The sequence below is a fragment of the Mycteria americana genome, chromosome 1 (assembly GCF_035582795.1).
Source record: "Mycteria americana isolate JAX WOST 10 ecotype Jacksonville Zoo and Gardens chromosome 1, USCA_MyAme_1.0, whole genome shotgun sequence".
NCBI lineage: Eukaryota > Metazoa > Chordata > Aves > Ciconiiformes > Ciconiidae > Mycteria > Mycteria americana.
The window spans coordinates 155,440,106-155,465,378 of NC_134365.1; the positions used below are offsets into that span (position 1 = coordinate 155,440,106).

A 25,273-nucleotide genomic window follows, 5' to 3' on the forward strand; every position below is an offset into this window, starting at 1 on the left:
AAGTTCAGTGTACCTCAGACAACAGGGGTGCATAACAGATTGGAGGAGCCTTGGAAAAGCCGTCAGGAAGGTTAGTGGCCTAGAGCACATGATGTACAGTAACAGGCTGAGGGGTCTGGGTTTGCTCAGCCAGGAAGAGCGGAGGGATCTAACTCCAGTCTTCCACTGCCTAAATGGGGATTACAGTGAAGACAGGGCTGACCGTTTCCCAGAGGTGCCCACAGAAAGATGAGGCAGCAGTCAGAGGTTGCAACAAGGAAAATTCCAATTGGACATGAGAAATTTTAGCCATGAGAGTGCTAAAGCACAGGAACAGGTTGCCCAGGGGCTAACAAAATCTCTGCCTCAAGTTTTTCAAAACTTGACTGCACTGGACCCTGCACAACCTGCTCTAACTGTGATGTTAGCCCTGCTTTGCGCATGGGGTTGGACCAGATCACTTTCATCTGTCCCTTCCATTGTAAATTTTTCCATGATTTCTGTAACTAGGACTGAAGCTGAGAAGGTTTAAAGAAGAATATATGGAGGAACACTACTCCACATACAAAAAAACGTGAGAATGCAGAGCTTCTGCCTGGAAACCTTACAGCACAGACCAGATCATAGTACCTGAACAGCCTATGTGTGGGAAATCACTGGTTGAGTTTGCCTCTTTCTAAGAAAATTAGTATCTTGGCATCTAACTTGCCATTTATGAACCTCTAGGCCAGTGAAAGTCTTTTAATTACCCCCCTCCATTCTCTACCTCCTCATCAGCCTTGACATAAGGTAGGTGAAATGAGTCACACGTATTTGTTTAGGAACATTCACTCTTTTTTCACTCTCCAATGAGATTTTGTCTTCATGTATTTGTCAGCTGACCGGAGGGAACAAATTAAAAAAAAAAAAAAGAACAAAAAAGAAAGAATGTTTTATTTCAAATGCTGGTGTACATCAATATTGCACCTTACAAAAACACCTAGAACAAGTACACGTGGCAAGGAGCTTTCCAATCCACAGCCATACACAATCCAGAATATGATACAGAAAACAGTAAACATGCACGTATTTATTTTTTTCTGATGAGCAGAACAGAAGTGTTCAAATTAAACTAAAGTGAAGTACAATCCATATGAAGCAAAACCCAATTTTAATTAGCTGCTGTGACCTAAGCAGGCAATTTTGTGGAACATGCAGTTATTTAGCATCACATGTTGAATACTTACTTGTGTCTCAGCTTTTACCAAGCAAGCTTCCCTGCTCCCTTAATCTTCTAAATACATCTCCAGGTAGAAGCTAAACAGCTCTACTAATAACAAACTCCCTACTGAGCCAGCTGGCTGCAATATGAGGATTAACTGAAGTTCTGTCCTTCCCACTTTCATCATGATTAGTGGAGGCTCATATTATGTCCAGGAGCCTCTGGTGGAAGCACTTGGGCAAACAGACAGGAACCAAAATGGCAATATAAAAATAACCAAACAAGCAAACAAAAGACCCCACTGAGCAGCCATTTTGTTTGGGGAAAGCCCCTCATTGTACAAATTCAAAATAACACCAGCAGTCCGCACATTCATGCTTAAAGCCAGGAATAAAACAAAAAGAAGCACCACCATAACTTTAAGCAATCAGCTCTCAAAACAAGTTTAGCACATGTAGCTACAAAAAAAAAAAAAGAAAAGGAATAAAGTTTCCATTACAGAAACTGCACCTTGTTAGCTAACAGAAGGATCAAGCGCCACACCACTATAAATTTTGTCTCATGACTGTTCTTACCCACCGTAAGAACCTGGACAGTTTGGTATAGACACCATATTTGCCTTTCTTTGCACATCCTTCTCCCCAGCTAACAATTCCAGTAACAAAATAAGTATCCTTATATCTGGTTACATGGGGGCCTCCGCTGTCTCCTTGACAAGCATCTTTTTGCTCTGTTTCATAACCAGCACAGAACATGTTTTCTGTTATCACAAAGTTAGTAGATTGTTTGCAAGTGTTCCTATCAACATAAGGGACTTCAAGCACTTTCAGTTTTTTGGATAGTCGTCCACCTTCAAATTCACGCCCGAAGCCACTAACCATCCCAGATCTTTGGTTCATCAGAACTTCATTAGCAAAGTCTGCTTCGGGGAGGCATGCTGCGACAACGTACTCAGAAAACGTTATGGGTTCCTTCAGCTTTATTAAGGCTATGTCGTTATCGTAAGTCTCGGCAATGTATTTAGAGTGAACAAGTATTTTGTCCACAGTATGCATTGTTTCAGAGTGTTCTTTCTTTTCTCTGTCCACTTCACCTGTACAGGATTATTAAAAGGGTCATTAATATGGAGACAGTATAAGAAATTAAGAACAACCTTGATAAAGGAGGAGACTAGTATACCCATTCCTAACACTTTGCCTAAGCCTTTATACCATACAAGTAAACTGTAGAAATGTATTGCAATATGTATTAGCAGCACCTGGATCAGCTTCAGTTCCGAGCTTTTGTCTATGGAGATTTTTGTACCAGTTCACATAAAGGCATAAGCCAATTCAGCTAAACCAATGCAACTTTGGATGGAACCTCTTACAGGAGCTTGAGCCTGGCTTATATCAGGAAAGAGAAACTAATCCGGGGCAAGGCTAAAACAGTGCAAATATGAAGTTGTATTGATCTGGTATTATGCCTCAGAAATGAAGCAGTCATAATTTGAGTTTGTTTCTTTTTCCTCTAGTCAACGTGTCATAGCTTTACTGAGTGTTCCTGCAGAAACAAATCTGTATGCTTCAGATGTGCCAGGAATGATAAGCTTTCTGAAGAAGCACTACTCTGATGAACACAATGCTAGCCAACGCTTCTAGAATATTTGTTCTTAATCACTTCCACCTAACTGGCAAAGAAGAAAGGGATGCACCATTATCACCTTCCATATCAGCTGCCCCTGTTATTACAAAGCAGGATTCCCACAATAACAAGAAATCATAAAAAGCAAAACAACAACAACAAAGTCACAAACCATAACAAATAAAGTAATATGAGTACATCTCACACGAGATTTAGAGCACAGAGGATTAGCCTGCAACATATGCTCAAACATCACAGGAGTAAAATAAATAACCTCTTACCAACGACAACTTTGATTTCTTTAGATTGGTTCATGCAATGAGCTGCAGTAAGTATAAAATTTTCATTCAAAATAGTTCCACCACAAAACTCTTCCCCTGCCTCGTTTAACAGAACAGCCTGTGAAAGAAAAAAGGTAAGTGCAGAATTAAGAGCTGTTTAACGTCAATGAGCTATAAACAGGTAACTGATTTCTCTGCACACTACATTGCTTATTACTGCAACATGTACTACCCTGCAGGTCTCTCCTAATATTGCATTCACACACGCATACCCTACAGATTGGCACATACTGCTACAGAGTCTCAATTGTCTTTACGTGAAGTAGATGTTTGGCTTCCGTGTTACCTCACTCACAGTGCTTAGTAACATCTTTTAGGAACAAGACACTGACTGACTGAGCAGGGAGAGTGCAGCCCCCAAATCACTCCATCCCTTGGACTTACCACCCCAAAGAATTCCTGTCCAAGTTCTGTTCCCATTTGACCCCCTCTTAGTGTCCCAAATACAGGAACTCACACTCATTTTGGCTGGTCCAAACTCAAGAGGAAAACTTAGATACGAAACCTTATTTGTGAAGCACATGCATGCTTATCTGACATGCTCTTGGGTATACTACCTAAATGGACTGCTATCAGGCAGAACTGGAATATAATCTGCAAAAATGACACTGGTAGGCCAGCATGACTCAAAAGCCCTCTCTGGTGACAGGTTAAGCAGCAGCATCTAAAATTACAGAATCACAGAATCACAGAATTGTATAGGTTGGAAAAGACCTTTAAGATCATCCAGTCCAACCGTAAACCTAACACTACCAAGACCACCACTATACCATGTCCCTAAGCACCTCATCCAAACATCTTTTAAATACTTCCAGGGATGGCGACTCAACCACTTCCCTGGGCAGCCTGTTCCAATGCTTGACAACCCTTTCAGTAAAGAAATTGTTCCTAATATCCAGTCTAAACCTCCCCTGGTGCAACTTGAGGCCATTTCCTCTTGTCCTATCACTTGTTACCTGGGAGAAGAGACCGACCCCCACCTCTCCACAACCTCCTTTCAGGTAGTTGTAGAGAGCGATAAGGTCTCCCCTCAGCCTCCTTCTCTCCAGGCTAAACAACCCCAGTTCCCTCAGCTGCTCCTCATCAGACTTGTGCTCCAGACCCTTCACCAGCTTCGTTGCCCTTCTCTGGACACGCTCCAGCACCTCAATGTCCTTCTTGTAGTGAGGGGCCCAAAACCGAACACAGCATTCGAGGTGCGGCCTCACCAGTGCCGAGTACAGGGGCACGATCTCTTCCCTAGTCCTGCTGGCCACACTATTTTTTGATACAAATTGCACAAAGCCTTTCATTTTGAAATTTAAGGCTGCAGTTTGCAGAACAGCACATCTAAGTGCCCAGGTTCATGCAATTCAGCTACCTCCAGCTACAAATGGCACACTACATGGATAACATTCAGAAAGCAACCAGGTTAAATGAACAATTGCATGCTTTCCCTCAGAAACACGTTCCGCTTACATGCAGAGCACAAACACCAGATTTACCTGCCATGGACATTCGCCAAGAAGACACTCATCACCACCTACTATCCTGGTATCGACATATGGAGTCTTGCTACCTGTTCCATTGCCAGGACGGAGGGTTGAGGTTTCTGTGGTAGTAACAATGTCTTCCTCCAAACTTGTTCCATTTGTGGGAGGGACATCTTGATCACTAGTTACATTGCTATTATCAGTGGGTAAAATAACCGACCTTTTTTTTCTTGTCACAACAACTCTTCCACAAGGATACTTTACTGTAAAGACAAGAATATTAAAATTAGAGAAGGACAGAAACACTAGCACAAGAGGAAACTCCTTGACAACACCATCTCACAATAAATCAGTTAATGCAGCTGTCCTGTTTTCAAAACACAAGCAAAACCTTGGCAGATGCAACAAAGGAGGAAGACCAGATGGCTTGAAAAATGCAAGCCATTTTGCAGTTCTAAAACTTGTCCATAGGTTCAGTCTCTGGACAGTGTTTTCAAAGCATTTAAAATTTAAAACATTATCTTCAATTGTTTACATTGCTATATTCATGCACTTGCTCTTACTAAAACCATCTTAATTAGGAAACTGAGTGAAGTGTTTTATTTTAGGAACAGTATGGCTCATGACAGCAATTTATTATTAGTTATAAAGGATATAAAAACTGACATCATGAGTATATGGTTGACTTATTCGTCCCTCCAGGTTTGTTGAAATACAACAAAAATGTACAAATGTAAATAGCATTAATCATAATTAATTAATGTCATCAGTTACTATTGGATTAGGTTAACTGAAATCTAAAGTAGAAAAGTTTTAGTGTGCTGCTATTTTATATGGAGTGTAAATGTTTAAGTAAATGAGATATAACTGCAATCACTTTTCTCCTGTCAACAGCAGAGTTTACTCAGATAATTTTGTGAGAGGCACCTTGCAAAGGGTACTAAATCCAGGTTTTTGTCCTGGTTTCAGCTGGGATAGAGTTAATTTTCTTCCTAGTAGCTAATATAGTGCTGTGTTTTGGATTTAGTATGAGAATAATGTTGATACACACTGATGTGTTAGTTGTTGCTAAGCAGTGCTTATACTAAGTCAAGGACTTTTCAGCTTCCCCTGCTCTGCCAGGTGCACAAGAAGCTGGGAGGGGGCACAGCCAGGACAGCTGACCCCAACTGGCCAAAGGGCTATTCCATACCACATGGCATCATGCTCAGTATATAGACTGGGGGGAGCTGGCCGGGGTCAGTGATTGCTGCTCGGGGACTGGCTGGGCATTGGCCACAGTGTTAAATCTATGTCATGTACAATACTGACGGTTCAAAAGACATTCTTTAACTGTGAAACAGGTCTCACCACCATTGCTATTAGTTTATTACGTGGCTTCATACCTGATGGAACACAGCGTTTGCCATCCTCTGCTAGAACATACCCTTTTGCACAGGAACACAAAACATCCTTCTGTACGCTTTTTTTGATGCTGCAGAACTGCTCACAGTCACCATTGTTTATTTTGCAGTACTTTGGTATGACTATAAAAGATAAGTTTGGAGAAAGACTGTAAATAAGCACTGACTTCACAGAAGATCTTGAAGTTCACCCATTTAAACCGCACTCTTTAAACAGGAACTGTATCTCCACCTGTAAAACACCTGAAGCACATCTCAGTAACAACACGAGTGGCTAACATTAGCTTATGCCTTACAAAGCAGTCACATCCACCAAATGAAACATGCTTGCCAAGTCCAAGTGGGCCCAGTGGCCATGTCATGGTGAGCTTAAAAAAGCAGAGACAAAATGACAGTGGAAGAATGGATAAAACACTAACAGAGAAGTCCAGATGTTGGTAAATCCTCGCACGATTCCTCCCTCCTGCCTTAAAAAACTCATCACTCCCCTCAGTCCTGTGTCTGAACTTCAGTTCCACTGCCTTAAAAAACTCAACTCCTTGTCACTCCCCTCAGTCCCATGTCTGAACTTCAGTTCCACACCTTCTTTCTCTGGGCTCACCATTCTTACTTCCGGGCTACCAATAGATGTTCCAATGACATCAGTAGGGTAGTAGCTGTATGTCACAGAAGTGAGATCAGGAAGGATTAATATGCAAAAAATGATTCCTTGCAAGGCTGAAAAAGTCTGCATTGTCTACTGAAATCTGCTTTCTTTGATTCTTCACTGCTGTGAGCTGAGCAGGGAGGCTGTACTTCTGTACCTGGAGTAAAGGCTCTTCGATATCAGTTATAAGAATCCTATGCTTCTTAGTTTTATCATCATGTTTTGGGGATTCAAGCTCATGTAAAGAGGCATTATCATAATTAAGAGGGCTTGCTTTGGAGTACGTGTAACTTTGGAGCATTCATGGTTGGATGGGGGTCTGAGCAACCTGGTCTAGTCGAAGATGTCCCTGCTCATTGTAGGGTGGTTGGACTAGATGACCTTTAAAGGTCCCTTCCAACCCAAACCATTCTATAATTCTATGATTCTAACACTACCCAGCTGTAGAGCCACCAGGGCTTTGTGTTTCTGTCCTCCAACTCATTGTTGACTGCCACCCTATTCTATGTGTTTTTCCAAGAGGTAAACAATGCTCATTAAGAAAGGGTTAACTCTCTATGTTTCAGCTCCCTGGGAAATTCACTGCCACAGTTCTCTAAAGCAGAAACCTACCAAATTCACAGTTCTTGCCTTGATAACCATCCAAGCACGAGCAAGTGTAGGAACCAATTCCATCTTTACAATGTCCACCATAGTGACAAGGATTTGAGCTGCACTGGTTCCCATCTACAAAAACAAACCAAAAAACAAATTATTGTAAGAGCGTAAGCATTTCAGTGAACTCTGAAGAGGTGTTAGTTTAATACTCAATCTTTCATCTTTCCTTTTAAAATGTATGTCCTGTGAATTGCCACATTCCAGATGGAACAAAGAGTATAAATGCAATCATTCCATATCAGCAACGATTCATACACATATCCTCAGTTTTGCAATCTGTTTTTGGTGGCTACTGTATGACAGTGGATATGCAAGCCTTTTTTTGTAGGATGATAAAGTAATACTTCATGGTCAGAGTATATACATTATTTATAGTGAAGGCTGTAAAAGCAGACAGGACATTTCCACGTTGCAACTGCTGCCTGAAGATATTAACCTTCTGGCCTCTTGCATTTCCCTACAATTTCCACAAAATAATGACAACTCAGCTTTTATTTCCTTAAAGGTCACCTCATCCCTTGTGCATGTCTTTTGCCTGCAGTATTGTTCATTTAAAGAAACAGACACCAGCATATTAATCAGAAAATTAAAAAAACAAACAAAAAATGCTTTAAAAGCTCTGCTAAATCCATGTGTGCAGGCCAAATTCCTGTTTTGTGCTGCTTACAGCACCAAAAATTGTCCCATTGTATCCATTGAGGTGAGAACTTGAGCTTCAAAAAATTAGCTCTTACCTCACGCTCCCCACATCTACGCTGGGATCTCCCACATTTGAAAGGCAGTTCTGCAGCCTTTCTTCCTTTCTGTGACCTGGGCACAACTGGCTGACCTGACTCCAGAGCCACAGCCACACGTATCTCACAAACTCAGTTACATGTAGGACAGTGAGGCTGCACTGCGTTTGGAGACACGTTCCACGTAGCAGCCCTTTCTCCCACCCCCACAAAGGCATCTCACTTCTGCGTGGATGCAACTGCCATGGTCTCTCCCATCTAGTGACCTGCTGTAACGAATGCATTCCCCCATCACATGACCTTGCTGGGCTCTTCTGCCCTGTTTTATAAGAAAAGCAGGATATCTGGTGAAGTGGCACTTGCTTAATAATAATTTGTTGCTTTAGATGATACACACTCTTCAAATTTCTGTGTTTTACCACCTGTTCTGCCCCTGCTTGGAGTGGCTGGAAGAACGGCAATGCCCACAGAGGAGACAAGATGCAAGAAGCTGCTCCTCCTCTGGATCCAGCTTGCCACCTGCATGGCGGCTCTGGCCTGTGACCTCATCTGCTGCAGCTTTATCAGTCACAGGGAACATCTGCGGGGCTTTGTGTACTGCCCCCATGCCTCAACATCCCTTCTGTACCTGCACTGGCCAAAACCAACAGCGCTCCCCATGCTGCACCTGTGTGGTCCACCACAGAGGTATGGAAGACTGAGGTCCCTCCTCAACAGAGGGAAGGCGAGACCACCATTTACCAAAAGAAGGACAGACTCGAAGCCTGCAGCACAGCTCCTGCTTTCTGCCTCCTCTGCAGTGCCAGAGCACTCCATTCTGTAGTGGTCTTAGCTAAGCAGCATCCTAGTGTTAGAAACCATACTTGTTTAGTTTTTCCCTACACTGTAGTTGCTGCTGTGGCAATGAGTTTTATATCAGTATTGCACAAAAGCATTGCAGAATCCCCTACTAAAAAAGGAAGCAAGAATGAATTGTTCTAGTAACTTGACTGAGGGCAGCTGTGGTTTTCAATACTTCTGGACATAGATAAACCATTCATGGACTGTGGTTTAAAATGTATGAAATTGGCATTTCCGCTAAGAGCACTGGCACTAATGTTCCGCTGCTTGTATTCTCATGAGAAAATGGTTTGAAATTTTCCACTCCTGTTCACTGCAACACTGACGCAGGCTTTGCTTGAAATTTCAGCCTGTAGGTTGCAGAGTTCATCCCCCACTTAGAGGATTGTGAAAGTCTGCATCTTCTTCGTGGCAACTGTCTTCAATTTTCTGCAGACTCCAAAAGACAAAGCTGAGCTGTCTTTGGTCAACATTTTTGAGGTATTCTTCCTCACATGCAAGCTGGACACATACTTTCAGGAGAACACATGACCGAACACTAATACATTGAAAATCTGTCCCTGCATGGTCATTACGAACACTAGAACCCTAATAAATACAACTCAGACCTTTAGGAAAAAAAACAGAAAAGACTGATAGGTAGTATCTGCTAATCTACTGGCATGTCTTCCTTGAATGCCAAACAGTTCTGTAGAAAACAAATCCCACAGAATAATACAGGAATCGGCAACACTCTGGCATGGAAGGTGACGTGAAACTGGCATGCAACTGTGTGATACAGTTTAATAACTTTGTGTTGGCTACGGCATTTAAGCGTCACCCTCATCTATGACTCTTTGCATCTTGAATTCCCCCATCTGGGGCTGCCTCTCTGGAGGACAACTGACTGGCAGAGTCACACGCCCAGTTTCTGCTTCTCATTGTCCTTTGCGTGCAAAGGGCCACTATTCTTTTTTTGAGAGGCCAAAGATCATCCCAGCAATTGGAGGCAGCTGAACCTTGCCTTCGAATGAAACAACAGGGTTCAAGCACCAGCAAGGCAGTAAATCAGATTCCTTCTTCAAAGGAAACACAGAGTGAGGGTGTCCTACGGTGGAAAGGGAGGAAGCAAGGGAGCAGGAAGTGATTACTTAAGAGGTGCATCCTTTTTAGCCTTGCAATAAGGAAGCTTAATTCTCTAAACAAATACAGAGTGTTTCTTACCTACATAGATGTTCCAGAATTCCTCCTACAGGTAGGTGTGGGAAAAGGGGAATAAAAGGAGACAAAAAGAGTGAGATGAGAATTACTGAATTCTTCAGAAGAATATTAGAGCTTTCATACAGAGGATACTTGCAGCTAACAATTTTTAAAACAAATATTTAAGTTACAGGCACATACAGTGCCTTGCAGCCTGCTATTACCATTTAATAAATTAAAACCATATGATCCACCTATACTGCCCAGCTCTACAGAAACAAGCCTCATGCATTTTTCAGAAATATCTAAAACTCCTTAGAGATTTCCTGATGTGACTCACTCAGCATAAGGCACTTGATTTCTTGTGTAATTGTATCTTTCCATCAGTTTTGACTGAATTTACTTACATTCCTGTAATGCCAATTTCTCAGTCTCCATCCTGCCCTGTACCCCCATCAATCAAGACCTCAGAAATCCTGAGATTTAAAAATATTTTGTCCTATTTGTGTTCTTCTTTCCCTCTGCACTGAGGACTCCAGGTATGCTGTCTGTCCAAGACAGTCCTTTTCAATGACACCTGGTCACCAGGCAGAACAGGCTATGCTGGTTCTGCTACAGATCAGCCAACCTTTATGCTCTGAAGTACCCTGGAGATGTACCCGTGACTCCCCATCCAGGTCATCTCAGGGCCACTCCAAGAACATTCTGGCCATCAAGTAATACTAAAGTGAAATCAATCTGGCCGTAACTCCAGTTTCAGGGCTGTTCTTAACAGCTACATAGCTACAGCCAATGTTCCCAATTCCCCTCCACCACCAAGTCACTGCAAGTTTTCAAATACCACCTTTTCTACTGACCCCCGTCCCCATAGTTGCCCCATCTCTTTAACGCTCCCTTGAGCTTGGGAACAGATCACATTTCTGGCTAAAGTTAAGCAGCCATCAGGGTAGGGAAGGTGACACAAGAGTCACACATACAAACTTCATTCCATGTGGGCAATTTAACATTAAGGCATATAAGAACTGTTCCACAGTATACATTCTGTCAATTCAGATACTGAAAAAGAGAGCCACAAAACAATAAGCACTGCACAGCTGCTTGAGATAAGTTTGGCAAAATTCTCCCATGAAGTTCCATGTCAGCGTTTGCTTTCTCAACCTTCCCATGGACTCTCCACCTAAGAACTCTTGAACATAGTCATGACACTCAGCTACACCACCCAGACAGGGTGAACATATTTCTAACATGGGTAGTATCAAATCATTTAAAGGTCAAATACCTCACAATGGCAATTAAACAGATGAGAACAGGTAAAAGAATAGAGGCTTTAATATGGGCTGGCTTTGCAAGAGCTAAATTAAGACTGTTATTGTATGTTTATGCCTTAGCAATTCCAACCACAGTCAGAACCACTATTTATTCTTTGTGTTAAACGATGGGAGTGCAACTTGTAAGTTCTGATGCCCAGCTCAAAAGACTATTTTGTACTATTAATGCTATTTTGTACTATTAATACTATTTTGTAAACATGAAAGATATAGATCTATGTTTCATATTAGTTCATCATTACAGTTTTCTCCTGGTCTTCAAAGGCTTCTCTTGCTTCTTCTTTTGAGCAGCGCTCCTCATTGCATTCTCTTTCAATATTCCCTTTCTTCAATTCCTCCAAAAAAGAGTTAGCACGTTTTGTTCTTTCCAAGAACTTGTCGGCATTTTCTTTCTTGATGAATACTAGATAATAGAGAAAATGATACAGATGGCAGATAACATTTGGTGATGGTAAAGAGTCACTAGAAATAAGTGAAGTGGAAACAAAACCAAAACAGACCCTCTCACCACTCTACCTGTAAGCAACGTTACCTGTGAGATCAGTCCTCACACAGACTGATGCATCTCAGGATCTCTCAGAGCAGTCTCTCTCTGAGAATCAGTGACTCCAGGACAAACTGCAGGCACCCAAAATTCTCTCCTACTGTTTTTAGTCTTGACAATAAGAACGTGCAGGTTGCTGCTGAGGGCTTGTATTTCTGTTGCTCCTGCTGAAGACTCCAGTCTTAATCAGAATGACTTTCCCTGAAGGCCAGGGAGACTGCATTCCTTGATTTGGTTTTAAAGCTGACAACCAGGCAACACCACCACCTACTCCAGGGGTTTGTGGTGCAGAAACTAAATGCCACACAAACTCAAGATGCAGTAATGTATACTGACAGATGGGAAAAGCTGTTTCATGGTCCAGCCCATGTATGAGTTCTAGTGCCCTTCACCACCCCAAATCCCACTGCGCTGCCCTGGGGTCTTCCTTCCCTCTTAAGAACACTTCCCACTTGCCTGTAGTAATGTTCCTGCCCTACTGATATGTGTGCAGGTAGAGCTAAGGCAGCTACATTCTAAGATTTAACGAAGAGCAAAGTAAATGAACGTCAGCTTTAGCAGAAAAGTACACCTGAGGTCAGTTTGCTGGGTTGTTTTATTTTTTAAAAGCTTGGTGTCACAGAGGCGTGAGACCTGCTGCCTTCAAGTTCAAGATGCAAGTAGCTGTTGATTTAAACTGAAGGATCAGAGGCATTAAACTCAGCTCAGCCACTTGGCTGCGTGAACAATAGTGTTACTCTCCAGTGACTTGTGCACACGTTACCAGATAGGAAAAACAGAAACAACACTGGAGTAAATAAATTGCCAGTTACCCTGTAAAAAGCATACACTCTAGGAAAGTTTGCAGAGTCTGGAAGCTGGCATTTAACTATGTTCTGAACACCTGGAATTTAAAGATAAAAAATACTTTGCAACCACAGACTGGAGTGTGGAAGACAGTGCTGCAGATGGGACTTCAAGGCCAATGGCTCATGCTCAGTGGGCAGCTTGCATGTACCTTCTGGAGCATCCTTCATGCAGCTCAATTCAGCAATAAATAAACTAGCTGATAGTAATCATACACCCTAGTATCCTCTAAGCAAACACAGTGGGTACTCTGCTTTCACTGAAATTGGTGTATCAGCAACAGGGAGCCAAATTCTGCCAGTGCCATTTCTGTTAATCAATCCCATAGAGCCCACGAGTACTTTGGAGCCCCGCTTATTCTGAAAGGCTCCTTGCAAGGAAGGCTTACAGAAAATGCTTGTAGCTTCTGGCTCAGCAACTGTTAGTTCATTCACCCACTATGTTATTTGCCCTTAAATCCCTCTCTGCAGTGACAGGAAAGTGACAGGACACAGCTGGTGGGGTTATCGCCTCTGTATTCCTTTGCCTCCACATCACCCGCCTAAGAGGATGTTTTTTGTAAACTTGAACTAGCCGATTAGGCTTCTGAGGCTGGTCGTTCTCTTTCCCAAGCTTTCCATCACGCTTCCTTCTTCAGAGACATCAAGGAGCAACAGGCGTTGGTCAACTGAAGTAGGACGTTCCAGAAATGGGCAGAGGACCTCATTTTAAAGCCTAAGCAGCCTGACTCACTGAAGGAAGAGTTAACGACTTTTGAGAAGCCACTTGCTGATGCTGCGCTGGACTTTGGTGTTGACCGTAGTGGCACAAACAGAGGGTGGAGGGACGTGCTCCCCCTCTGCGCCCCAGCCCCTGCACGGCCAAGTGCACCCAACCGAGCCTCGGACAGCCTTCCCCATCACGGACACGAGCACCACAGGCCGCGAGGGCAGTTGTCCTCCCGGCGCGGACAACGGGGAGGGCCAGCAATCCCATTTTACAGGGGGGAATCATGAAAGGCCAGACGAGAGCCCTTTCTTTACAGAAAGGCCACACGAGACCTCAGCGGGACACCTCGCCCCTGGGCCTCAAGCACCCCGAGGTGCCCCCTGGCAGGTCCCTGCCCCGAGGCAGAGCTCGCCCGTCTTTCGGCGGGGTGCGGGGGCGGCACAGGTGCAGACAAGCCTTCTGCCGGCTTGGAAACCCAGTCGCCCGGGGAGGACGAGCCCTGGGGTGCCGGCTGGCGTCCCCCGCCGCGTCCTAACGGCCGCAGCTCCCCGCGCAGGCAGGGGCCGGCAGGGCCCCCTGCTTCGGCGGGGACCGGAGGGCTGTCCCCCTCACGCACCGAGGGCTGCGAGCCCCCGGCCCGCAGCGGCGACCCGCCACCGCCTCCCGCGTTCCTCCGGCAGCCCCCCCCCCCAAAGGCTGTGAGGAAGAGGACACCCCCCCCCCCAAATAAAAAAGGTGCCGCCTTACTGCCTTCTTCAGCCCGGAGCTCGCTCGCCAGCGCCGCGCAGAGCAGGAGGAGCCGCAGGCGGCCGGCCATGGTGGCGCGGTGCCCCCCGCTGCTGCCGGCCCGGCGGGACGGAACGGGACGGGACGGGACGGGAGCCGAAGCCTTCACCCCCGCGGGCAGGGAGAGACTGAAGCGGCGTTGCCTCACCCTGCCCAGAAATAGCGGAAGCGCCGGGGCAGGGGGAAAGCCGCCGCGGGATGTCTCAGTCCGGGGGGGCGGCCTGATGATGAGGCTCTCCTTCTTTCTTTTCCTTTTAAAACCCACGGCAGCCGGCTTTTTTAATTGTACCTGTTGTTTGCGGGGGAGGGGACGTGAATCGTCACTTTAATAAGCAAGGGCTTGGCCGAGGCTGGCGTCGCCTGGGCCCGGCGCTGGCAGGTGTGAGGCCGAGCGGGGGCAAAGGCGGGCTCCCGCCGCAAACGCCCGCGCCGCCCGGGGCAGCTCCCACCCGCCTTCCCCGCATGCCAACACCAGAAGCTGCTGGCTCCCTGCTTTCGACACCCGGGGCCCGGTGACCTCGGCCCGGCCCTCGCCGGGAGCTGGCCTCCCTCTCCCCTTTTTGGGGGGGTTTCCCTCGGTTGCGGCCGGTGAGGTCTCTGTGCGCTGCGGAGGCCACGTCTTTGGTGCTTCCAGAGCCTGCCGTCGGGCCTCCTTCACCTTCTCGCCTCGTTTAAACAGGCTGTTATATTAAAAATATACCTAAAACCCAGCTTCGTTTTGAAAAAGTCATTCCTAATGTGCAGCCGTTAGTACTGGTTGTTTTCTTTCAGCATTTTAGCCTTTTTCTGCAAGATGATGATTTGCTCATAAATGTCAATATTTACACTGGAACATTACAGAGAAGAAATCATCTTATGGAGCATGGAAAACCCCAAACTGTTCTAGCTTGAGGGGTCTGGAGGGATGATTTTGCAATGCTGAGTGCCTCATCTCAATGAAAATGAGGTTTTATTTGCTGGTTGCTGCTCCTAGTTGCCTTCCTCCCTGGGAATATATTCTGCTGGCATATATGCTTTCCTTTTAGGAGTAATGAGAACCTCTGGGGTATGTTTTCGTACTGTAAGACCTCTTGTTTCTGAGGTCTCTGGAATTTGCTGCTTTTCCCAATTCAGTTCACTACTTAAATGAACCGTATACCATTCTTCTATGTCAGAAAGCAGGTTATAGGAAGTTCAGTATTGCATGGTATATGTACCATATAATGTCAATGTTTTCCCCTAATAATAGAGTATGGTCAATTGTAAGTGTTCTACTTGCTGATAAGCTTTTGTGATTGAGCTGATACGCAGCATGATTTGAATGAATCCGAAGTGTAAGTTTTACATAAGATACTGAAACTGTTTTCTAATCTCCTGGTCAGTTTTATCTCCCTCACCTTTTCACTGTTTTCATGCTTAGATTAGAAGGTACATTTTTTAATGGTATAGTTGATGGTGTTTTCAGAGCTCCTCAGGCTCCTTAATGCATTTGTGCATTAAGGCTTTAGAGAATGGTCTTTGGCAGTGTTTTGCAGATGGTCAGACAATTATCCTATTCTGGTTTTAGATCTCAGGACAGAGAGTACAATTTGGATTATACTGGATGGCAAATTAAACAAACATTCCCTTTCATTTGCCTTCCTCTGTATTGATGAGCATAATACCAAGGCAAAGATAAGATTAAATCAGTGGTATTCTTCACCACTCATAAATACAGGGTTAAATATTACACTTAATAGCCTTACTGCAATAACGCTTGGTGCAAGAAGACTAAAATCAAGTTTTTGTAGCAGACCTGTAAATGTGGAATTAACCTTTTCCCAGCTTTCTTGTCCTGGAGACTCTCTACAGTTCCTCCCCCTCAAATCTAGCTGTTGCCACTGCAACTGTTGGAGAAAGCTACTGTAACACAAGCTGAAAGCAACACTTTTTCTCTTTCTTCTGCTATTGCATCATTACATTACAGGACCCATCAGCATGGGAAGTTGTGAAAGCCAGAAGCATAAATGTGTTCAAAAGAGATTGCACACATTTGTGGACAACAGGTTCATTCATGACTATTCAACCTAATGCAACTTCTGGCTCAGGAAGTCTGTACATCACTGATTACCAGAAGCTGAGAGGGTAGCCGGAGGAAGGATCATGGTGTGCTTGATGTGTTGCTGACAGTCTTTCTCTCAGCATCTAGCTCTGTCCCTTACCAGAAAATGGATGCAGAACGAGAGAGGCTCTGAGTCCGATTCGTTATGGCCGTTCTGTGCCCGCTTGACAAGACATGCAAGTTTACAAACAATACCGATAGGGAAGTTATTTTATATATTCGAGTAGGCATTAGACGCATTTCAAATCATTGATAGTGGTGTGGGTATCACATGTATCACATGTCTAAGATAATGAATGAATGCTTCAATAGGAAAATGGCACAGAGGGATTGAGGGGCAACAACACGATCTGGAAATGCTCTGGTTCAACATCATTAATCCATGTTCTTCTTCAACCAGTCGATGTATTTGGATACCCTTGTATAAACCCCATAGCTGCCTTTAACAGCACAGCCCTTTCCCCAGCTGACAATCCCAGTCAGAAACCAAGTGTTCTTGTACTTTGTGGCATGAGGTCCACCACTGTCTCCCTTGCAGGAGTCTTTAACGCCGGTCAGGTCTCCTGCACAGAACATATTCTCTGTAATATTTAAATCGGTCTCCTTTTCACATTCTTGTGTCTTTACACGTGGCAAATCAACTTTCATCAGAATAGAAGAGGTGGCACCTCCATCTAGTAGGCGTCCCCATCCGCTCACGGTGGAGAACTTGATGGAGGACAGTTCATACACTGCGAACCGTTTTTCAGGCAAACATATTGGCACCACGTAGTCGGTGAGATTCACAGGAGTTTCCAGGCTCAGGAGGGCAATATCGTTATCGACTTGTCCATTTGTGTATCCCTCATGAATGATTATCCTGGCAACTCCACTTTCTTGCTCAGTTTTCTCATCGTAATTTATTGCATGTTCACCTGGAAAAGTCATTAATCGCAGGTCATGTCAGGCAGCTCCCTGGTTCCTCAGAAGTTTGAGGAGATAGGGGGTTTGTAGTCTGACACCTCTTAAGGACAATGCCCTTATACTACCAAAGCCTGAACATTTCGTCTTCTCTGGTTTGTCAGGATGAGAAGCTGCCACCACAACCACAGCTTGATAACATGAGGAGGGGAAGATACATACCCAGTCTCACCCGAATCTGTTTAGGATGAGTATGCTCCAAACAGTGAGCTGCAGTGACCACCCACTCTGGGGAAAGCAGGGTACCACCACACTTCTCTTTCTGATCCTGTATTATAAGGGCCTGCCAACATAAACCAAATTTATGTCTTACATCAAATGTGCACTTGACCTGAATCTCAGTAGTCAGGTTTTATATTACTTGTTTCTGTCACTTCACGCAACTCTGCTTGAGAATACGATGCTGATTGTCTGGAGAATTTAGGAGGGGAGAGTCTTGCCATTGACATTTTCTCCATCTTGTAGTATGGACCCTGCCTATTATGGCCAAGAGCATATCCCTGCAAGCTGCAGCTAAAATTCTTGCTGGCAGTAAGGTTAAGGACTAAGGGCTCAGGAGATAGAGGAGGTTGTATTACCACTCCACTCCTATGAAAGCAGGCACTCCAGAACAAGGCCAAGATGCATGATTGAAATAGGTGGATCTGCTGGCTACGGATGAAGAAGGAATTTGGTTGTCCAGACCTGGCCTTTGGATGGATTTTTAACATAACAGATGTAAGACAATGAATTTAAGATAGTGTTTCATAAGGGGAAAAAAAAAGGCAATGAAAGATTTCTGAAGACTCACTTGCCATGGACATTCACCTGGAGGACAGATTAAACCACCTACTATTCTCCCCTGTGCAGATGCTTTTTTTTTTGCCAGCACTGGTATTTTTCCACATGGGTATTTCACTGAAAAAAAAGAAAAAAAAAAAAACAAAGGGCAGCAAGTGTGATGTTATTGCACTGAATTCACAGCAAAATGTGTAAGGTCTTCAGTGAAGTTATGTTAGCTGAAAAACTGGTTTCTAGTCTGGGAGCATGGGTTGTCAAAAGTAATTTAAAGCAGCTCAGCAGGTAAGTAGTCTTTTTGTTTGGAAACAACCAGAAATGCTTTTACAAATAAGAGTGCAGGCCCATACAGTATCATTGACATATATTCACCTGCCACAGGAGTTTGCAAACAATATACCTATTTAAGATATATGTCAACACAATGAGGTAGGCTGCAGGCTGGAGAGCAGAGGTGACTCTGTCAAGCTTTGTAGTCTACATATTTTCAGCGACCCTGCTGACTTTAACTCAGTTGTACTAAGTGCACAGCATCCACGGCATGGGGAGACGCAGGCTTAAGCACGGGACGTGCAGCTTGCTGTCCCTTGTTTGGGTGGACCCGAAGATCTCCTAAGAGCAGACACTATGTCTTCTGGTATGCCTCCCAGCACACTGTGCCTAGTTTACTTGGGTCTAGAGCATCCTTGATTTTTCCGGACTGCACATCTCAGTCTAAGGTCCGTTTTTAGCCTGAGCAAGCATGTGAAGATTGGCAATAAGAGAATCAAATCTTGAGGACCAACCCTGCGACAGAGCTGCAGTGCAGAGGAAGCCTTGGTGTTTTCAGTACATCCTTCACCCAACAGAGTTTTCCTTTCAAGAAGAAGGTCTACCTTTGGGTTTTTTTGTGTGCTGTGTGGCTGTGCTGTAACTGAACACACTGTCCCTTACATCCAGCAGTCGCTCTGCAGTAACACTGAGGATGAGTGCTCACCCTCTATCACTTCGGGAGCCAGGGCCCTATAGTCTATGCTGCGCTGAATCCGACATCCCTATGGATCTGTAATAGCCTGAACATTACTTCACCTGATGCAAAGACAGCATCAAGCTTTTACAGGAACAGGCAAGGTATGGAGAAACAGGACTGGCTCTTTGGTGGCAGCTGGCGGAAGGTCAGCATAGACGTAACACAAACCCATACCCTCTAACGCTGTCTGCAGGGCCACACAAGTTTGGGCGTTTGAAAGGGACATTGTGAGAGATGACAGAAGGACGGTGAAGGGACTGGCGGTCTGGCAGTTACACAGTTTTGCCTCCTTGCAACACACAGTCAGTGCTACGGGTATTTTGGTCCCCAAGAAGCAAGCAGCAACAAATACATCTTCCTTGCAGGGGAAGACACGCTGAAAAGCCTGTGGGGAATATTGAATTCGTTGTTCTCAGCTTTTTACAAAAGCAGCTTCCCCATCACATGATATTGCAGACTCTGCTAATAAGGGATAAGCACATTACTAGACATTGTTTTCTAATGAAATTGCTGTTGTTGAGAGCTAGGTTGTCATTATCAGTTCTCTGCATGAATGCTCTACTGAGGTGTGTGTAGGGGAGCATTACCCCTCAGAATTACTTCGCATGCTCCCTGCAGCTCTGTCCATTATTTTCATATCCCCAGGGGTCTCTTTTTCCCCTCTAATAAAGCAATTGAAGCGGGCATCTGCAATAGAGTCAGGTGCCAGCTTATGCATTGGAAAAATAATTAACTTGTGCTATTCTAGTCCCAGTTGAAATTTGCCTTGTTAGATGAGTAAGAGAAATATCTAGCCGTACTCTCTAGAGGAATACCAAAAGTGTATTGATCCTACTAAATAGGGAAAAAAAAAAGAGGGAAAAAAAAGAATAACTGATTTTCTCTGGTTTTAATAGGCCTCTTCCTCTCTTGACTCCTGTGTTGAAATAAATACGGTAGTAAAATCCACAGTCACAAATTCAGATTGGAGATCCAACAGTAAAACAATACCACCCCCAAAATATTTTCCCAAAATATTTTACCTCTGGGGCCAGGAAGGAGGGGTCCAAAAGGGTCCCTGCTCGGTGTGCACACTTCCCCGCCTGCTTTTCTGGGGTGTCTAACTTCCAGCAGAAGCCCAAACCTACTGCTCTGGACTCTGCCCTTGAAGAAGAGGTGGGAGCTGGTGGCTAAGGGTTGTACCTTCCATGTCCTGATGCGTACGTGAAAACTTTTCTTCCGGGGCTGGCTTAGACTTAGCATCGGGCTAGTAGTATCTTACCTTGGGGAATGCAGGACATGCCATCACTTCCTAAAGCGTAATCGTCCGCACAGAAGCACACTCGTTTTTCAGACTGCTCGTCAGTACAGTACTGTTCACAGCCACCGTTGTCGTAAATGCACTTCAGTTTGTCAGCCATGGCTAAAGTCAGAGAAAGCGCAGTTAGGTTGCCAGATGTGGATTTTGGTGCTTACCACAAGTCAATTGCAACTTGAAATGTTGACAGGGAAGCAAGGCAGCAAAGCAGATTTCTGTGATTTATGTACAGCAACTGCATGAAAAACACTTCCCATTTGGCAAAAGCAAGGCAGACTTGGATCTCCAGGGATTAGGGAGGAAAAGTCTATGCCTAAGAAACATACACCTAAAATTAAATCAGTCTGCATTTATACAGCATCTATCTGAGCTGTCTGGAGGTGTTGTAACTGTGTGGTAACCATCGTAATGTATGACTGAAAAATTACAACTATTTTGTATTTTGCCATTTGGCAGAAGGATGCTCTGGGATGACCGTTGAGACTGCCTGGTTAGACCTGACGAGTGCCTAGTCCCTGTTTGGGCTGAGCATGCTCTGAGGGTGTAAGTGTAACGCTCAGTATGCAGTGCCCACTGCAATCAATGGAAAGACTTAATTAACTGCTGGATCCGTCCCCCCGGGCTTTGTGCGATGCATGTGCAGCATAGTTCTCATTCACACACTGCACCGAGCTTCTAAGTCAAAGTGACTTCAGCACTTGGGTGGGAAAAAAAAGTCCTCCTTTTCTCTCAGACCATGCAAAAACAGGCATTTTTTTTTCTTTTTTTACAAAGTCATCATAGGGTAATGATTATCTTGGGCCCTTGCAGTGCCTGACTGCCAGCTGGTTAGATCCATCACCCGACACCGCAGGCAGTGTGAACAGTAGCTGTCACTGCTAGAATGATGCAGAATGATAATGATTGCTACGGTTTATCTCAATGCCTTGCATTTGAATGAATAATGACATTTTAATTTTGTTAAGCTATGCCAGAGCTGACCTTTTTCACAGCTTTTGCCCTCATATTCGGCGGGACAGCGGCACACGTAATCCTGAAACTGGTCATCACAACTCCCGCCGTTCTGACAGGGGTTGGAGTCGCACTGGTTAGGGTCTGTAAAAACATTCAGTGTCAGTCCGGCTCACGCAAAGAGCTGCAGCAGTGGGAGCATTTTCACAGCTGCTAGAACATCCGAACCATCGTACCGGAATAGATGTGCCAGAACTCTTTCTGGAAGAAAAAGATGCAAGATTTAATTAAAGAAAAATTAACTCAGGTTAAGTCCTATGGCCCTTGTAGTACAAGAGGGGTTACAGGCAGCCGCAGTGACGCCCCTTTGCCTTTATAATTTATGAAGGTTGATATCCATAAAACATTCTACATTATTTCCTACATTCTACATTATTTTTGTATACCAATAGAGAAGGGCAGTGTGTAATACACACAAATAGGTTATCCATCGATAACCTCCGTATAGTTGAGGTGGGATTGACTGAAAGAGATGTTGCACAATACAATAACTTAAGGTATTGTCAGGCCAGGAATTACTGGGGGGCTGGGAAGACGACACAGAGAGCGTCCACTTTCCCACCATCCCCCAGACTGGTACTGCCTGGGCTGGCCCATGCAGTATGCCCTCCTGCAACTCACTCCTGCTGCGCGTCCCCCTATAAATATAAGAGAAAGATGCAAACAGCAGGACGCAAAGTGCTTTTTTTTGCTCTCGTGGTTTAAGGTGTCAAAGCACACCTTTGAGTAGGGGGAGTCCATCTGACAGTGAGCGCTCACCCGGCCCCGTGTTACTTACTGTCCTTTCATCATCATGGTAAATCTCTCTTGCTTCCTCAAAGGAACACTTTTCTTCCATGCATTCTCGCTCTAGTGACCCCAGTTTTATCTCTTCGAAGAAGCTGTTGGCTCGTCTTTGCCTTTGCAAAACGCTGCTTGCCTCTTCCTGCTTTAGAAAGACTGAAAAACAGTGGCACGTTCTGTTTGTTGTACAGCTGCGCTCTCCAGACAGAGAGGACGGGGGGACTATTTCCCCCGAAAGCTTTTCTGTTTCCCAGGCTTTTTCTGGGATGCTTTAGAAAAGAAATGGGCAAATGTGAAAGAGCCTCCGTTCTCTGGCCTGCCTCCCGGGTAAAGTGGCGGCGCACGATTACAGAGCCCAGAGCTTAAGAGAAGATGGCACGTTACACCAGTGTTGTACGTCAGCGACTCCTGAGGTGCCGTCGCACGTCACACAGTAGGTCTCAACAGGCACAGCACAGTTTCTTTCAATTCTAGCAGCTGAAAAGCATGTGTTGCTTTATCTAGCGCTGACGTACGTGGCAACACCCGATTTTCCTGTACTTGCTACAGTAAGTCACTTGGTGACAGGTGGACCGCAGTCACCCCTGTCTCCCCAGTGCTCCATTCCTCACCCATGTTATCTCACACCCCTTCACTCTTTGGCCCTGCAGAAGGGACTTCCCCTGCCACTGGTAGACCACAATTTTAGAACCACTGCTTTAATATATTTATCTTTAGTTTTCTTCTGTAAAGCAGGCTACGTTAAGGTACATAGGAAGGCTGGACAATGCTGTTTGCATTGCAGATGGCTCCTAGCTGCTGCCAGCACCACAGCCAGGTGGGTCTCCTCCCTGCGCGTCTCTGCTGTGCTTCGGAAAGACATTGGGTACACAGGTTCAATAGCAGACCTGAGCAGAGTTCACACAGGAGAGCTACATCAACTTCCAACTGACAGAAGTATGCACTGAAAGAGTTGATAGCATTGTCACCACGCTGATCTGCTCCTCAGCTTCAGGATACAAGCACATCACACAACTGTGCCCTCCTGCTGTAATTCAGGAAAATGAACAAGAAGTCCCAGTGCTGCAGTGTACTTTTGCTCCATGTACTACACAGAACAAGTCTTGAAATCATTAATTTTGCATTTTTTTCTCCTCCACGTCAGTAGGGGATCCTGGAGCTTCATGACAACAATTTACATTTCAGCGCTCTTAACTGTTTCACCTGGGATTGTGGGTAGATTTGAGGATTGAGGCCGATGTATAATCGCCTGCCTTTCCCACAGGACATTCTCCACTCCGTGACCCCTGAGAGAGCGGGGGTTGCCTCCTACCTGCTGGAAGGGCCCTGAGGTGGCTGCTGAAGGACAAGATTCATGTGTGTCCTCACCGACAAACACACAAACATAAATCCTGAGAGGGTTTATTTCAGTCTGGTGAGGTGTCTCTATATTTTGAAGTTACTTGAAGGAATAAAATATTGTGTGGCGTGCATTATATTTATCCCAGGGTGCTTCATAAACATTTGCCCATTGTAGGAACATCAGCTGGGTCTTTCTGGTGTGATTTCAAAGTCAGGCTGTATGCATTTAATATGGCTTTCTTTAAAGGCTTTTAGTTAACCTTACACTGCAGATACATGACACATGTATCAGTGCACAGGCATAGACTCTGACAGAGGAGCGTGGCTGGGGACACCCTCCCGCTTTTATTTCAGTGTTCTCCGCTTATTTACACTGGAACGCTTTCGACTTTGCTATGTATTTTTCCAGCTTTGTTCACTGCAGTGTGGGAGACCCAGTCAATGCCTAACTGGGAATCTGAAAGCACTGGGTCTGCTTTATTAATTTGGGAGCTGATTTTCAGACACGTACTGGAGCCACCGAAGAGCTACCACCTCACTGCCTTCTACTGCTGCTGAAACAGGGTGGATCCTCACCTCTTTAATTTCTCATCAGCCGAATGACAGACTATTGATTCTTTGCTTTGAAAAATACCACAGTTCAATATGAAATAACAATAAATCCAAGTTCCTTTCTTCACGCAGTGGGCAGACAGCTGATGGTTTGCCTGCTGTCTGTGCAGTGAGGTAATGGATTCGCCTAGCAGTCTAGAGGTGCTTTTCCTTAGTTGGCAAAATAAGCGCGTGGATGCCATCACTGAAAGCAAACAAGAGCCTTAGAATAACTCACAGGCACAACCAGAGGCAGGACAAACATGCAACACTGCTCAAAACTTGCAACGAAAATTACGTCTGAGTAACAGGGGAGAGGTCCATTGCCAGTAAACGTAATTACAGCCATATCCTATGACATACCTGCATCCAGAGAAAGAGGAATCAGTAGCAGAAAGCAGAGAAACAAAGCCATGCACTGCCCGGAAACCATGATGAACCCTGCGAGCCAGCGTCCCGGTATTGTATTGACATTTCAGCAAGGACTGTTTGGCCAAAGAGCTCAGCTTCAAATGCTCGGAGCCAGAGGAGGGGCCGGCGAGTCATGGAAACAGAAAAACATCCATGACAGCCCGGCGAGCTGAGCAGAAGGGCACATGCAAATCCTGCAATGTGCCCTCTTCACACAAGCGGGGAGCTTGGTTTTGAAGCACGCTCTCCTGACCCGTGCAAAGGCTATGCTGATTACACAGGCTGCTACCCCGGGCCTTCCTTTTATATCTAACGCACCTTTTTCTTGAGAAACTTAAATGCCGGCACCCTGCATCTGTATGACTGGCACTAACTGGGCCACATAGCCCCGCATGCAGAGAGCAGCGACGTGATATTTATCTTGAACCGGCAGTCAAGATATGGCCTTCTAGTACTTTGGAGTATGATCGAACCACTGACATCTGTCCTTTCCCATTTTTCCATCACCAGTGGAACTTCTGCACTTCTGGCTGAATTTACTTGGAGACACCTATTAACCAGCAAGAAAGACCCTACACTGTTTTTCTCCATCTTTACTGCAAGACCCGTGTGGCCTGCACAAGTTGTACCAGCTGGAAGAAGTGCTGAGCTGATCCATGCTGTATTTCATTAGTAACTGTAGGGGTTTGAGGGGCTAATCTGCAGAGAGTGTTTTTTCTGGGACAC

The 25,273-nt window shown here is 44.9% G+C and overlaps 2 protein-coding genes across 2 annotated transcripts; both read right to left on the reverse strand.

Moving 5' to 3' along the window:
• Positions 1-883: 883 nt before the first annotated feature.
• F10 (coagulation factor X) lies at positions 884-14,421 on the reverse strand. The gene is made up of 8 exons (XM_075525588.1): positions 14,249-14,421; positions 11,646-11,806; positions 10,100-10,124; positions 7,278-7,391; positions 6,002-6,142; positions 4,629-4,879; positions 3,085-3,202; positions 884-2,273 (listed from the first exon to the last, which is right to left on the reverse strand). The coding sequence occupies exons 1-8, from the start codon at positions 14,316-14,318 to the stop codon at positions 1,726-1,728; spliced, it is 1,428 nt and encodes a 475-aa protein (XP_075381703.1). The 5' UTR covers positions 14,319-14,421; the 3' UTR covers positions 884-1,725.
• Positions 14,422-16,742: 2,321 nt separating this feature from the next.
• Positions 16,743-24,569, reverse strand: F7 (coagulation factor VII). Its single transcript, XM_075491944.1, has 8 exons — positions 24,500-24,569; positions 22,200-22,360; positions 21,598-21,622; positions 21,392-21,505; positions 20,375-20,515; positions 18,118-18,224; positions 17,490-17,610; positions 16,743-17,281 (listed from the first exon to the last, which is right to left on the reverse strand). Exons 1-8 carry the CDS (start codon positions 24,567-24,569, stop codon positions 16,743-16,745), a joined length of 1,278 nt encoding a protein of 425 aa, XP_075348059.1.
• Between the last annotated feature and the right edge of the window lie 704 nt (positions 24,570-25,273).

Coding starts and splice junctions, on each gene's coding strand:
- F7 (XM_075491944.1), bottom strand. CDS start 24,569: ATGGTTTCCGGGCAGTGCATGGCTTTGTTTCTCTGCTTTCTGCTACTG. Junction 21,506..21,597: donor GTTCTGGCACATCTATTCCG/GTACGATGGTTC, acceptor ATGTTTTTACAG/ACCCTAACCAGTGCGACTCC. Junction 17,611..18,117: donor CAGGTGAATGTCCATGGCAA/GTGAGTCTTCAG, acceptor TTATGTTGGCAG/GCCCTTATAATACAGGATCA.
- F10 (XM_075525588.1), bottom strand. CDS start 14,318: ATGGCCGGCCGCCTGCGGCTCCTCCTGCTCTGCGCGGCGCTGGCGAGC. Junction 10,125..11,645: donor TTGAAGACCAGGAGAAAACT/GTAATGATGAAC, acceptor ACCTACCTGTAG/GAGGAATTCTGGAACATCTA. Junction 7,392..10,099: donor ATTCTGGAACATCTATGTAG/GTAAGAAACACT, acceptor TTGTTTTTGTAG/ATGGGAACCAGTGCAGCTCA.